The 14,047-nt window shown below is 47.9% G+C and overlaps 1 protein-coding gene and 1 pseudogene across 1 annotated transcript; both read right to left on the bottom strand.

Annotated features, from left to right (window-relative positions):
• Positions 1-1,228: 1,228 nt before the first annotated feature.
• LOC137005033 (olfactory receptor 52K2-like) lies at positions 1,229-2,164 on the bottom strand. The gene has a single exon (XM_067365780.1). It carries the CDS (start codon positions 2,162-2,164, stop codon positions 1,229-1,231), a length of 936 nt encoding a protein of 311 aa, XP_067221881.1.
• A 1,288-nt stretch (positions 2,165-3,452) lies between these two features.
• On the bottom strand, positions 3,453-12,190 carry LOC137004263 (olfactory receptor 52Z1P-like; annotated as a pseudogene).
• Positions 12,191-14,047: the final 1,857 nt, after the last annotated feature.

Genomic DNA, 14,047 nt, shown 5'->3' with positions numbered 1-14,047 from the left:
TGCTTCTGTGCGGCGGAGAACTGTTGGGCGAAGTTCTCCACCGCATAGCTCCTCGGGAAATCTTACTTTCATGTTATAAGTTAAACAGATGTTATATAAAACTTAGTCTTGTCAACATTTTGGAACTTGTTTTTGTGTTCTTTGAGATTGTTTAAAATGTTACTTTTCAAAGGAGGTGTACTCATTTATGCTGAGCACTGTATGCTTTGTTGATTGTGAGCTCTATGAACCCAACTATCTAATTGTGATAGAATCATTTAAGTCTTGATCATCTATGTACTTATTTGTGATTTATTTCATGAGCTGCGGTCCCATGTGTGGAATGATCTCTTGTCTTCCTGTGGTGGTGGAACTTTTTTGTCTACATTTTTTGGATAAATAATTTTGGCGTTAACTCCTACGTGGGGAGTCTTAACCCTGTGGGTTGCTATTGTTTGTTTATTGTGTTTGTTTGTATTTTTGTGAGTTATGTAAACTTTCCAAGGCCACCACTAGCTGGAGTGGGTGCCAATGAGCACTCCAACACTGCATTTGAGTTTATGAGTTAAATTATATTTAAGCATCTAAGCACAAGCATAAAATAGAATAGAATTTTTGAAATGTTATCAGAAAAATATTATTAAAAATCCAAAAATGTAGTGTTTAAAGAAATTATATATATATATATATATATATATATATATATATATATATATATATATATATATATAAAATAATGACAGAGGGCATTATACGAAATAACCCATTAGGAAATTGTTTTGGATAATGATTGCCATGGCCAGTGCGTTGCTAGAAAGCATATTTCTGGTATATATTAATAATAATAATAAAACATAAGTGTTAAGTGAAATAATAAAGTAGTATTAAAAAAGATATGCAAGTTCATATTATTTCTTTCTTCAATTTCCTCAATACATAGTTGTGAGCAGGCACAAGAACAATTGTAGCTGATGGAGAATGCTGTGTATTTATTTATTTATTTATTTATTTATTGCTTTATTAACTCCATTTGTGTATACAAAAATTGTGCACAATGATATCATTCTACTAAATTACCATCATTTGTTTACAGTATGTCCATTATTAACATATTTTCAGTCTCATATTTTCAAATATGGCCTACATAATAAGCGTTTTAAACTTAAGCTTTAACAAAACAACAAATCCTTATTTAAATGTCACAGTATTGCATATTTACCTCTTTTAGATTTCTGTACAAAGGACAGACTTATACCTTTCTAATAAACTGAAGAAACCTTTGTCTTATTTCTTTTGTTCTCACTCCATAAATAATTGGGTTAAAACAACTTGGGAAAAGTAAGTACATTGCGCTCACAAATACACGACTATTGGGAGAAAAATTATTATTTTTTGTTCTGTATGACAAGAATGCAATCAGGGCAAAAATCAAAGTAAATAACATAACAATTATGTGAGTAATGCAGGTGTTTATGGCCTTTATTTGGGCCTTACCAGATTTAAACACAGAGGCAAAAATCACAATGTAGGAAGCAGTAATGATAATAAAATCTGTAGTTGGTATAAGGAAAGTAGACAAAAGTCCAACCAAGTTATTAATTGATATATCTCCACATGCTAACTGAACCAATGCCATGTGTTCACAAAAACAGTGATCGATAACATTTGTTGAACAAAATGACAATTTTCCAGCCAGAGAGACTATGGTGACATTCAGGATTCCATTTCTGATTAATGGCACAACAACATACTTTAGAAAGTTAGGAATTTCCATGTATTTGTGATAGTAAAGAGGTTTGCAAATTGCAAAGTAACGATCCAGTGCCATCCACAAAAGCAAAGTGGACTGAAATGATCCAACATAATGAATGCAAAACATTTGTATTAAACAACCAACTAGAGATATCCCACTCCAGTTAAATAACAAGCTAAGAAGCATGCTGGGTACAGAAGATATAGGCCCGATCAAGTCTAACACTGCCATAACACCTATTAGTACATACATAGGAGAATGCAGCGACTTTTGAGATATAATTAAATATATGAGAATAGAATTTGCTGTGATAGCCAATAAAAACATCAGAAAGAAAGGGATAAATAAAAAGGGCCTCCATTCCCCTAGGCTGTAAAAACCATTTAACATGAAGTCTGTGAATGAAATATTTGGTGCAGAAAGATTCTTCATGCTGTTCAATCCCTTTACAAACAGGGTTTTGGTAAAAAAGGATTAAAGCCTAAATATAACAAACATTTTTCCATGTATGTATAGTAGGCTATGCTACATTTGAGAGTGATAAATACAAAAATACTATTATTGCACACAATCATGTGATTCTGTGATTTCACTTTCACAATATGAATAAAAGCCTCTTTGTTAAACTGTGCCGCTGTGAAGAAAAAAAATCCAGCTGACTTTTACAAGTTAAATGTTCAATGAATGTTTCATCATATAAACAGCAGAAAATTCACAAATAACTGTAGTAAACTAGATGTAAAGTTATAATTATTATTTAGGCCTTTCATGCATTAATATGTGCTCTTCCCATTACATTGATGAACTGAAATCTTTGCTCATTTGTTTAACTATGATAATGCTCGTTCTTACATGTTTGAGTGAAATGAAATCTTGAAATGAAATCATGGTCTCTAAATACACCAAGCGTGTTCCCATGTGTCTGTAAAATAATTAATTATGTAACAAGATGAAAAAAAGAAAAAAAAAACAAAACGTGTTGTTCGTGTTGTTCAAGGTTTGGATGGTTAGCATTGCCCATTCTAGTGGATGTCACCATATGGGCCCTTTTTGTTTTTTGGCTACTAAAAAATAGCATTCTGACAATATACTTTTTGCAAGTGGCATATAAATAAATATTCCATATTTCAAATATTGTATTATATTATAGTACATTTTAAAAGATTTCTTTTATGGTGTAGACATGACATGCAAAAAACGTGCCCCTAGAATTTTCAGTCATGAAAAAGAGTTTCAATATTTTTTAAAGTTTTGTTTGCTCCGTAGAAATTGGTTTCTTTTAGAGGTGTATATATATATATCAGTAAGCATGAATAGAAAATATACAGGCAGTTGGTTGTAGTTCTCTTACAAGGAGAATAGTATAAATGGAGTAAAAGGATGTTCTTCTATTTTGCATTTTGTAGGGTTTTTTTTTTGAGCAGGAACGAGAACAATTGTAGCTTATGGAGAATGCTGTGTATTATTGTTTTTTTCTTCTTTTTTTTCTTTATTGCCTCCATTTCTGTATACAAAAATTGTGCACAATGATATCATTCTTCTTAATTACCATCATTGTTTACAGTATGTCCATCATTAACATATTTTCAGTCTCATATTTTCAAATAGGGCCTACATAATAGCCATTTTAAACTATAGCTTTAACAAAACAACAAATCCTTATTTAAATGTCACAGTATTGCATATTTAACTCTTTTAGATTTCTTTATAAAGGACAGACTTATACCTTTCTAATAAACTGAAGAAACCTTTGTCTTATTTCTTTTGTTCTCACTCCATAAATAATTGGGTTCAAACAATTTGGAAAAAGTATGTACATTGTGCTCACAAATACAGGACTGTAACGAAGGTTCTTTGTGTAATGGGAAGGAAGAGGACAGGGATCGGCTTTGGGCTGCTGACAGTCTTTATTCTCACCAGAGAAAAATATCAAACAAATAAACAAAAAGACGGTGCAACACACACTCAATAATTCCACATCCAAGGACGGGCTTCACTCCACGACACGAGCACAGCTCACTTAGTCCGACTGTCAGCAGTCCCTCTCTCTCTCACACGCTCCTGCTTCTCCTGGCGTTTTATCCTGTCTCCACGCCAGTTACTGGAACGAGAAACAGGTGTTCGTGATTTACATTCAACCCGTTCAATCACCGCACATCCCCAGACACTCCCTCCTGCCGCAGACCCCGCTAAACCACGCCCCCCTCGCCACATACCCCCACCGCCCGACTCAGGCCGGGGAGCTGCCAATCATTACTAAAAATAATAATGTCATCCAGATAGGCAGCCGCATACGCAGCATGGGGCCGTAAGATCTTGTCCATGAGTCGCTGAAAGGTAGCCGGTGCCCCGAACAGCCCGAACGGAAGGGTCATGAATTGGTGTAATCCAAACGGCGTCGTGAAAGCGGTCTTTTCTTTGGATAATGGAGACAAGGGGATCTGCCAATACCCTTTTGTTAAGTCCAGTGTCGAATAAAAGCGAGCTGTACCGAGCCGGTCAAGCAATTCGTCCACACGCGGCATTGGATACGCGTCGAATTTCGACACTGCATTCACCTTGCGATAATCCACACAGAACCGTACTGAGCCGTCTGTTTTGGGGACCAAAACTATCGGGCTCGCCCAGTTACTGCTGGATTCCTCTATTACCCCCATTTCAAGCATTGCCTCCAATTCTGCCTGAACCACTTTTTTTTTCTGTTCAGGTAACCTTTACGGCCGGCTGCGAATCACCACGCCCGGCTCTGTCTCGATGTGGTGCTGAATGAGGTCAGTACGGCCCGGTAGGGGAGAGAACACGTCGGCAAATTCAGCCTGTAATTTGGAAACATCAGTGAGCTGTGAGGGCGAAAGGTGATCTCCCCCCGGGGCCAGAGCGAGGGATTGTTTTTTTACATTCGCCTCTGGCCCGAGATCATCCTCCCCGCTAATCACCGTCGCCAGCATCACTGATTCCGCCTCACTCCACTTTTTCAGGAGGTTGAGGTGATAAATTTGACGTGCCCCTCTCCTATCGGACCGTATTACTTCATAATCGAGATCACCAACTCGCCGTGTGACCTCAAATGGTCCTTGCCACTTCGCCAGTAATTTTGAGCTTGATGTGGGGAGTAATACGAGCACTTTCTCTCCCGGTGCAAATTTACGCAGATTAGTTCCCCTGTTATACAACCGGCACTGTCTGTACTGGGCTTGTAACAAATTCTCCATAGATAGCCGCCCCAAAGTGTGGAGTTTTGTTCTCAAGTCCAGCACATACTGAATTTCATTTTTCGATTGAGACGGTCCGTCCTCCCAAGACTCTCTTAGGACATCCAACACCCCGCGGGGGTGGCGCCCAAAGAGAAGCTTGAAGGGGGAAAACCCCGTGGAGGCTTGCGGGACCTCTCGCACAGCGAACAACAGGGGTTCCAACCATTTATCCCAATTTTTGGCGTCTTCTTGAACGAACTTACGAATCATGGATTTAAGCGTGCGATTAAAACGTTCGACCAGCCCGTCCGTTTGTGGGTGAAAGACGCTGGTTCGAATCGATTTAATGCCCAACAATTCGTACAGTTCGCGTAGCGTACGTGACATAAACGCCGTGCCTTGATCAGTGAGGATTTCTTTCGGAATCCCCACTCGGGAGATTAAACTGAAGAGGGCGTCCGCAACACTCTTAGCGGAAATGTTGCGGAGAGCCACTGCTTCTGGATATCGTGTTGCATAATCCACAATGACCAATGCAAAACGATGCCCTCTCGCTGATCGCTCTAATGGCCCGATGAGGTCCATGCCAATTCGTTCGAAGGGGACCTGCATTAATGGAAGGGGGCGCAAAGGCGCTTTTGGAGTGGCCGGAGGATTTACCAGCTGACATTCACGACAAGACGCGCACCACCTGCGCACGTTCTCGTGAATGCCCGGCCAAAAGAATCGGGTCATGAGGCGATTTAGTGTCGCTGTTTGTCCTACGTGTCCCGCCATTGGGTTGGAGTGAGCCGCATGGAAAAGCATTTCCCTGCGGCTCTTTGGTACTAACAACTGGGTTGTATCTTCCTTTGATTGAGTGTCTTGGGTCACTCGATACAACCTATCTTTAATAATCGCAAAATAGGGATAAGTTAGTGGTCGTCCAGGCTGGAGAGGCTGACCGTCAATCGTACTGACCCTCTCAAATGCATTTTTCAGCGTGTCATCGTGAGACTGCTCCAGGGGAAAATCATCACGGTCCGAGAGAATCAGTCTCCCGATCCCGCTCGGTTCCCCTGAGGCAGTCACCACTGGTCCCCGGTCAGTCTCCCCCGCCTGCACTCGCACTTCCCTTCCCCGCGTACATTTACTCCAAGAGGCACCCGAGCATAAATGCCCCAATAATTTATTAAATGCGGGCCAATTCGTCCCCAAAATTAACGGGTGCCGGAGGTGCGGATTAACTGCCACCTCCACACTATGCTTTTGACCCCTAAATAGAATCCCGACTGACACCAACGGATAACTCGCGATATCCCCGTGCACACACCGTACCTTAACCACGCGGCCTGTATCCAATGCCCCGGATGAAATCAGGCTTTGATGCACGGAGGTTTGGTTACAACCCGAGTCCACCAAAGCCTGATATGTACCCCCCTTGATACTCACTGGTATCTGGTACTGACCAGCCTGACCGGGGGCGACCTGCAGGTCGTCCGGGACCCGGATCAATGTCCCCACCTCCATCACTGGACACCGGTCTATGAAGTGATCCGGGTCCCCGCAACGCCAACAGGCCGGCCCAGACCTGCCCGCCGCTCCAGTGGCGGAGAACGGGCCGAATGATTGGCGTGGAGAGAGGGGAGAAGCAGGCGTGGTGGCCAGTCCCGCCCCCCTGGGCGGGGCTCTTGGCACCACGAACTGCCGAGAATCCGTTCCACCCCGCCCTCGGGGCGGAACACGAGGCGGGCCGGGTGGACGGGTCCTAGGTAGAGGGACAGGTTTAGAGAGAGAGAGGGGAAGAAGAGAGGGAGAGAGAGAGACAGATGGCAGGGATTCGCCGACCCCTGGGCACGCCACCAAGTGGTCCTCCGCCAATTGGATGGCCGAATCCAGCGACGTGGGCCGGTGGCACTGGACCCACTCGGCGGTCTTCTTTGGGAGCCGAGTGGTGAACTGTTCCAGCACCACGCGATCGATCATTTGCTCCGCGTCGCCTCCGTCGGCCATCAGCCATTTGCGGCACGAGTCCCGGAGCTGTTGGGCCAACACGAAGGGCCGGCCCGCCTCCCCCAGCTCCAGAGACCGGAAGCGCTGAGGGTGCTGCTCGGGGGAGCGGCCGACCCGCTGCAGGATGGCCCTCTTGAGGTCGTTGAAGACCAGGAGGTTATGGATGGGCAGCTGCTGTGCTGCCACCTGCGACTCGCCCAAGAGCAGCGGGACGAGCCGCATGGGCCACTGGTCCTGGGGCCAACCTGAGACCTCAGCAGCCTTTTCGAACAGGTCCAGGAAGGCCTCCGGGTCATCTTGCGGGCCCATCTTCTGCAGTGGCAGCTGGAAGGGGCCAGCAGCTGCCGCGCTGGTCGCCGTGGGAACCTCCCGGTCTATCCAGCTCCGGAACCTCTCGCGGTCCTCCTGCTGGCCCTGGATGATCGCCTCGAAGCGGCGTTCCTGGTCACTTCGAAGATCCAGCAGGGCCCGATGTTGTTCTTGATGCAGGACCGCGAGGGATGCAATGATGTCCGCAAACGGCTTTCCAGCGGCGGGGGATGCCTGCATGGCGGCGGCTTCCGTCTTCCTTCCCGGGTTTCGGCACCAGTGTAACGAAGGTTCTTTGTGTAATGGGAAGGAAGAGGACAGGGATCGGCTTTGGGCTGCTGACAGTCTTTATTCTCACCAGAGAAAAATATCAAACACATAAACAAAAAGACGGTGCAACGCACACTCAATAATTCCACATCCAAGGACGGGCTTCACTCCACGACACGAGCACAGCTCACTTAGTCCGACTGTCAGCAGTCCTTCTCTCTCTCACACGCTCCTGCTTCTCCTGGCGTTTTATCCTGTCTCCACGCCAGTTACTGGAACGAGAAACAGGTGTTCGTGATTTACATTCAACCGGTTCAATCACCGCACATCCCCAGACACTCCCTCCTGCCGCAGACCCCGCTAAACCACGCCCCCCTCACCACAAGGACTATTGGGAGAAAAATTATTTCTTATTCTGTATGACAAGAATGCAATCAGGGCAAAAGTCAAAGTAAATGACATAACAATGACGTGAGTAATGTAGGTGTTTATGGCCTTTATTTGGGCCTTACCAGATTTAAACACAGAGGCAAAAATCACAATGTAGGAAGCAGTAATGAGAATAAAATCTGCAGTTGGTATAAGGAAAGCAGTCAAAAGTCCAACCAAGTTATTAATTGATATATCTCCACATGCTAACTGAACCAATGCCATGTATTCACAAAAACAGTGATCGATCACATTTGTTGAACAAAAGGACAATTTTCCAGCCAGAGTGACCATGGTGACTACCAGGAGTCCATTTCTGATTAATGGCACAACAACAAACTTTAGAAAGTTAGGGATTTCCGTGTATTTGTGATAGTAAAGAGGTTTGCAAATTGCAAAGTAACGATCCAGTGCCATCCACAAAAGCAAAGTAGATTGAAATGCTCCAACATAATGAATGCAAAACATTTGTATTAATCAACCAACTAGAGATATCCCACTCCAGTTAAATAACAAGCTAAGAAGCATGTTGGTTACAGAAGATATAGGCCCGATCAAGTCTAGCATTGCCATAACACTTATTAGTACATACATTGGAGAATGCACAGACTTTTGAGATATAATTAAATATATGAGAATAGAATTTGCTGTGGTAGACAATAAAAACATCAGAAAGAAAGGGATAAATAAAAAGGGCCTCCATTCCCCTAGGCTGTAAAACTATTCAATATGAAGTCTTTTTCATGCTGTTCAATCTCTTTACAAACAGGGTTTTGATAAAAAAAAGGATTAAAGGCTAAAGATAACAAACATTTTCCATGTATGTAAAGTAGGCTATGCTACATTTGCGAGCGATAAATAAAAAATTACTATTATTGCACTCAATCATGTGATTCTGTGATTTCACTTTCACTATATGAATAAAAGCCTTTGTTATACTGTGCTGCTGTGAAGAAAAAAAATCCAGCTGACTTTTACAAGTTAAATGTTCAATGAATGTTTCATCATATAAACAGCAGAAAATTCACAAATAACGTCTCGGTTACAAAGGTAACCCTCGTTCCCTGAAGGAGGGGACGGAGACGTACGTCGGACAGACCAACGAATAGGAATCTCGCTAGAGAGGCCAATCTACTTCGAGTGTAACTAAAACGAGCCAATGCACATTGGCATGCAATCATATGCATCAGCTGCTCGCCTCGCAGCGCGGGTATATAATGAGCAGCAGGTGCGTTGCATCTTCAGCTTTTCGCTTCGGAGCTGAACCAGATAGGCGGCAGCATCAGCGGGGTACAGCGACTGTGGCGACGGGACGTACATCTCCGTTCCCTCCTTCAGGGAACGAGGGTTACCTTTGTAACCGAGACGTTCCCATTCAGTCGGTCACGTTCAACGTACGTCGGACAGACCGACGAATAGGAATCCCTAACAAAGCGCCACAGGAGCTGCCCCCTTCCAGCGCTCTGTTGTAAGCCACCTGAACCCCCTTGCCTGAGGATGGTGGGACAGGGCTAACACAGAGAGTCTATCACTGCTGTTCCCCAAAACCCATTCAGTGAGACTATTGGATAATGCTGGGAAAGCGTACCCTTTTGCTGGGAAAGGAACGCTGCGGAAGCCACATCCTTCCCCGAAGGAGTTATATGGAGAAGTACATATGGACTAACCCTGTAGGGCTGTGCTACATATCGAAGAGCTGGGGTGACTCCAACCCGATGAAGGGTAGGTTCTCCCAGAGGGAAAGACACGGGCTTCGTTTAGGAGCAACCGTGGAACCAACCATATGGGATCCCCGTAGGGTCACACATATGGAACCCAGCCTAAACCCGGTTCTCAAGGATACAACGGAGTATAGGCCTGGCGCCAGACAGGTATCGGAGGACTCGACAGGGTCTGCCTTGTAGGGACTCTCTGGACAAAAGAAGCGCATGTAGTGCAGCAAGCCGACACTAAGCCGGGGCCTCTCCGTGCCTCTGACCTGTGGCGAGAACACGGGAGGAGACCGGCTCGACACGAAGGCTATAGTATCTAGAGAATGTGTTAAGTGTCGCCCAGCCCGCAGCTCTACAAATGTCTGTCAGCAAGGCGCCACGAGCCAGCTCCCAGGAGGATGCGACACCTCTCGTGGAGTGAGCATGCAACCTGAGCGGGCAGGGCACGCCCTGAGCTTGGTAAGCCATTGATGGCATCCACTTTCCAGTGGGCCATCCTCTGCTTGGAGACAGCCTTTCCCTTCTGCTGGCCTCCATATCAGACAAAGAGCTGGTCTGAGGTCCTGAGGCTTTGGGTTCTGTCTATGTACAGTCACAAAGCGCGAACTGGACAGAGTAAAGCCAGGGCTGGGTCTGCCTCCTCCAAGGGCAGCGCTTGCAGGCTCACCACCTGGTCCCTGAAGGGAGTGGTAGGAACCTCGGGCACATAGCCAGGCCGGGGTCTTAGTACCACGTGGCTATCACCCGGCCCGAACTCCAGGCACGATTCGTCGACCAAAAATGACTGCAGGTCCCCTACCCTCTTGATGGAGGCCAATGCCACCAGCAGCAAAGTCTTCATAGACAGAATCTTTAAGTCTGCTGACAGCAGAGGCTCAAAGGGAGCAATATGAAGTGCTCTCAGCACCACATTGAGGTCCCAAGAGGGTATGGAGGGGGGACGAGGAGGATTTAACCGTCTCGCCCCCCTAAGGAACCTGATGACCAGGTCGTGCTGACCAACAGATTTGCCATCTATGTGGTCGTGGTAAGCAGATATAGCAGCAGTATGGACTTTGAGGGTGGAGGGGGACAGCCTACGCTCCAACCCTTGCTGCAAGAAGGAAAGCACGACTCTGATCGAGCATCTTCGGGGGTCTTCCCGGCGAGAAGAGCACCACTCGACGAACAGGTTCCACTTCGAGGCGTAAGCACGTCTCGTAGACAGTGCACGTGCCGAAGTGATGGTGTTAAGTACCTCAGGGGGTAAGTCACCTAGAACCTCCGCGTCCCGTCCAAGGGACCAGACATGGAGTTTCCAGAGGTCTGGACGCGGAAAAAAGAAAGGTCTTTCCTTAGAGGGATGGGCCAGGGAGGGGCTGTCGCAAGGAGTGAGAGTTCTGGGAACCAGGTCCGGTTGGGCCAGTAAGGCGCAACTAACAAGACCTGCTCCTTGTCCTCCCTGACTTTGCACAGGGTCTGTGCAAGTAGGCTCACTGGGGGAAATGCATATTTGCGCAGGCCCCGGGGCCAGCTGTGAGCCAGTGCATCTGTCCCGAGTGTCCCCTCGGTCAGAGAGTAAAACAACTGGCAGTGGGAGGTTTCTGGTGAGGCAAACAGGTCTACCTGAGCCTCTCCGAATTCTCTCCAGATCAGCTGAACCACCTGGGGGTGGAGTCGCCACTCTCCGGGCAGCGCAGCTCGTGATAGCTTGTCGGCCACACGGTTGAGCACACCGGGAACATGAATGTCGCGAAGCGATCTCAGATGCTTCCGACTCCACAGGAGGAGATGGCGGGCGAGTTGCGACATGCGACGGGAGCGTAGACCACCTTGGTGGTTGATGTACGCAATGGTCGCAGTGTTGTCCGTACGGACCAGTACATGCTTGCCCTGAAGCAGGCCTTTGAGGCGGCTCAGAGCAAGGCGTACTGCCAGCAACTCGAGGCAATTGATATGCCAATGCAGATGGGGTCCCGTCCAAACTCCTGAGACTGCATGCCCGTTGTACGTGGCACCCCAGCCGGTGGCAGAAGCATCTGTGAAAACCACAGCATGCCGGGACACTTGTTCTAGGGGCACTCCTGCCCGGAGAAACAAAGGGTCCGACCACGGACTGAAGGTTTGGCGGCACTCCTCAGTGACTGGCACCCGGAACGTGCCGCGCTGCCACGCCCATCTCGATCTCGGCCGTGAAGCCAGTGCTGAAGCGGTGTCATATGAAGCAGACCGAGCGGTGTTAAAGCCGCTGCAGCCGCCATATGCCCCAGGAGCCTCTGAAAGAACTTCAGTGGGACCGCTGTCCTGCCGTTGAACGTATTCAGGCAGTTCAACACCGACCGAGCATGTTCCTCTGTGAGGCGTGCTATCTGTTCGACCGAATCTAACTCCATACCGAGAAAAGAGATCCTCTGCACTGGGGCGAGTTTGCTCTTTTCCCAGTTGACCCGAAGCCCCAACTGGCTGAGGTGACTGAGCACCAAGTCCCTGTGTTCACACAGCTGATCCCGAGACTGTGCTAGAATGAGCCAGTCGTCTAGATAGTTGAGAATGCGAACACCCTGTTCTCTCATGGGAACAAGGGCTCCCTCCACGACTTTCGTGAAGACGCGGGGAGACAGGGCCAGCCCGAAGGGTAGGACTCTGTACTGATATGCTCGACCTTTGAACGCGAATCTCAGGAATGGCCTGTGTCGCGGAAGAATCGAAACATGGAAGTACGCATCCTTCAGGTCGATCGCTGCAAACCAATCTCGGGGACGGATGCACTCGAAAATGCGTTTCTGCGTGAGCTTTTTTAACGGTAGCTTGTGGAGGCTCCGATTCAAAACTCGCAGGTCCAAGATCGGTCGTAACCCGCCGCTTTTCTTGGGTACAATGAAGTAGGGGCTGTAGAACCCCGACCTCAAATCGGCTGGAGGGACCGGCTCTATTGCGTCCTTTGCCAGTAGGACTGCGATCTCCGCACGCAGAACAGGGGCATCGGCATCTTTCACTGTAGTGAACAGGACGTCCCTGAACATGGGGGGGATGCCGGGCGAACTGAATCGCAAAGCCGAACCTGATGATCCGAAGGAGCCAGCGAGACGGACTGGGGAGCGCTAACCAGGCATCAGCTGCTCGCCTCGCAGCGCGGGTATATAATGAGCAGCAGGTGCGTTGCATCTTCAGCTTTTCGCTTCGGAGCTGAACCAGATAGGCGGCAGCATCAGCGGGGTACAGCGACTGTGGCGACGGGACGTACATCTCCGTTCCCTCCTTCAGGGAACGAGGGTTACCTTTGTAACCGAGACGTTCCCATTCAGTCGGTCACGTTCAACGTACGTCGGACAGACCGACGAATAGGAATCCCTAACAAAGCGCCACAGGAGCTGCCCCCTTCCAGCGCTCTGTTGTAAGCCACCTGAACCCCCTTGCCTGAGGATGGTGGGACAGGGCTAACACAGAGAGTCTATCACTGCTGTTCCCCAAAACCCATTCAGTGAGACTATTGGATAATGCTGGGAAAGCGTACCCTTTTGCTGGGAAAGGAACGCTGCGGAAGCCACATCCTTCCCCGAAGGAGTTATATGGAGAAGTACATATGGACTAACCCTGTAGGGCTGTGCTACATATCGAAGAGCTGGGGTGACTCCAACCCGATGAAGGGTAGGTTCTCCCAGAGGGAAAGACACGGGCTTCGTTTAGGAGCAACCGTGGAACCAACCATATGGGATCCCCGTAGGGTCACACATATGGAACCCAGCCTAAACCCGGTTCTCAAGGATACAACGGAGTATAGGCCTGGCGCCAGACAGGTATCGGAGGACTCGACAGGGTCTGCCTTGTAGGGACTCTCTGGACAAAAGAAGCGCATGTAGTGCAGCAAGCCGACACTAAGCCGGGGCCTCTCCGTGCCTCTGACCTGTGGCGAGAACACGGGAGGAGACCGGCTCGACACGAAGGCTATAGTATCTAGAGAATGTGTTAAGTGTCGCCCAGCCCGCAGCTCTACAAATGTCTGTCAGCAAGGCGCCACGAGCCAGCTCCCAGGAGGATGCGACACCTCTCGTGGAGTGAGCATGCAACCTGAGCGGGCAGGGCACGCCCTGAGCTTGGTAAGCCATTGATGGCATCCACTTTCCAGTGGGCCATCCTCTGCTTGGAGACAGCCTTTCCCTTCTGCTGGCCTCCATATCAGACAAAGAGCTGGTCTGAGGTCCTGAGGCTTTGGGTTCTGTCTATGTACAGTCACAAAGCGCGAACTGGACAGAGTAAAGCCAGGGCTGGGTCTGCCTCCTCCAAGGGCAGCGCTTGCAGGCTCACCACCTGGTCCCTGAAGGGAGTGGTAGGAACCTCGGGCACATAGCCAGGCCGGGGTCTTAGTACCACGTGGCTATCACCCGGCCCGAACTCCAGGCACGATTCGTCGACCAAAAATGACTGCAGGT

This window comes from Chanodichthys erythropterus, chromosome 17, assembly GCF_024489055.1.
Source record: "Chanodichthys erythropterus isolate Z2021 chromosome 17, ASM2448905v1, whole genome shotgun sequence".
In the NCBI taxonomy this organism is placed as follows: domain Eukaryota; kingdom Metazoa; phylum Chordata; class Actinopteri; order Cypriniformes; family Xenocyprididae; genus Chanodichthys; species Chanodichthys erythropterus.
This window is presented reverse-complemented; position numbering and strand designations above follow the sequence as displayed.

Coding starts and splice junctions, on each gene's coding strand:
- LOC137005033 (XM_067365780.1), bottom strand. CDS start 2,164: ATGAAGAATCTTTCTGCACCAAATATTTCATTCACAGACTTCATGTTA.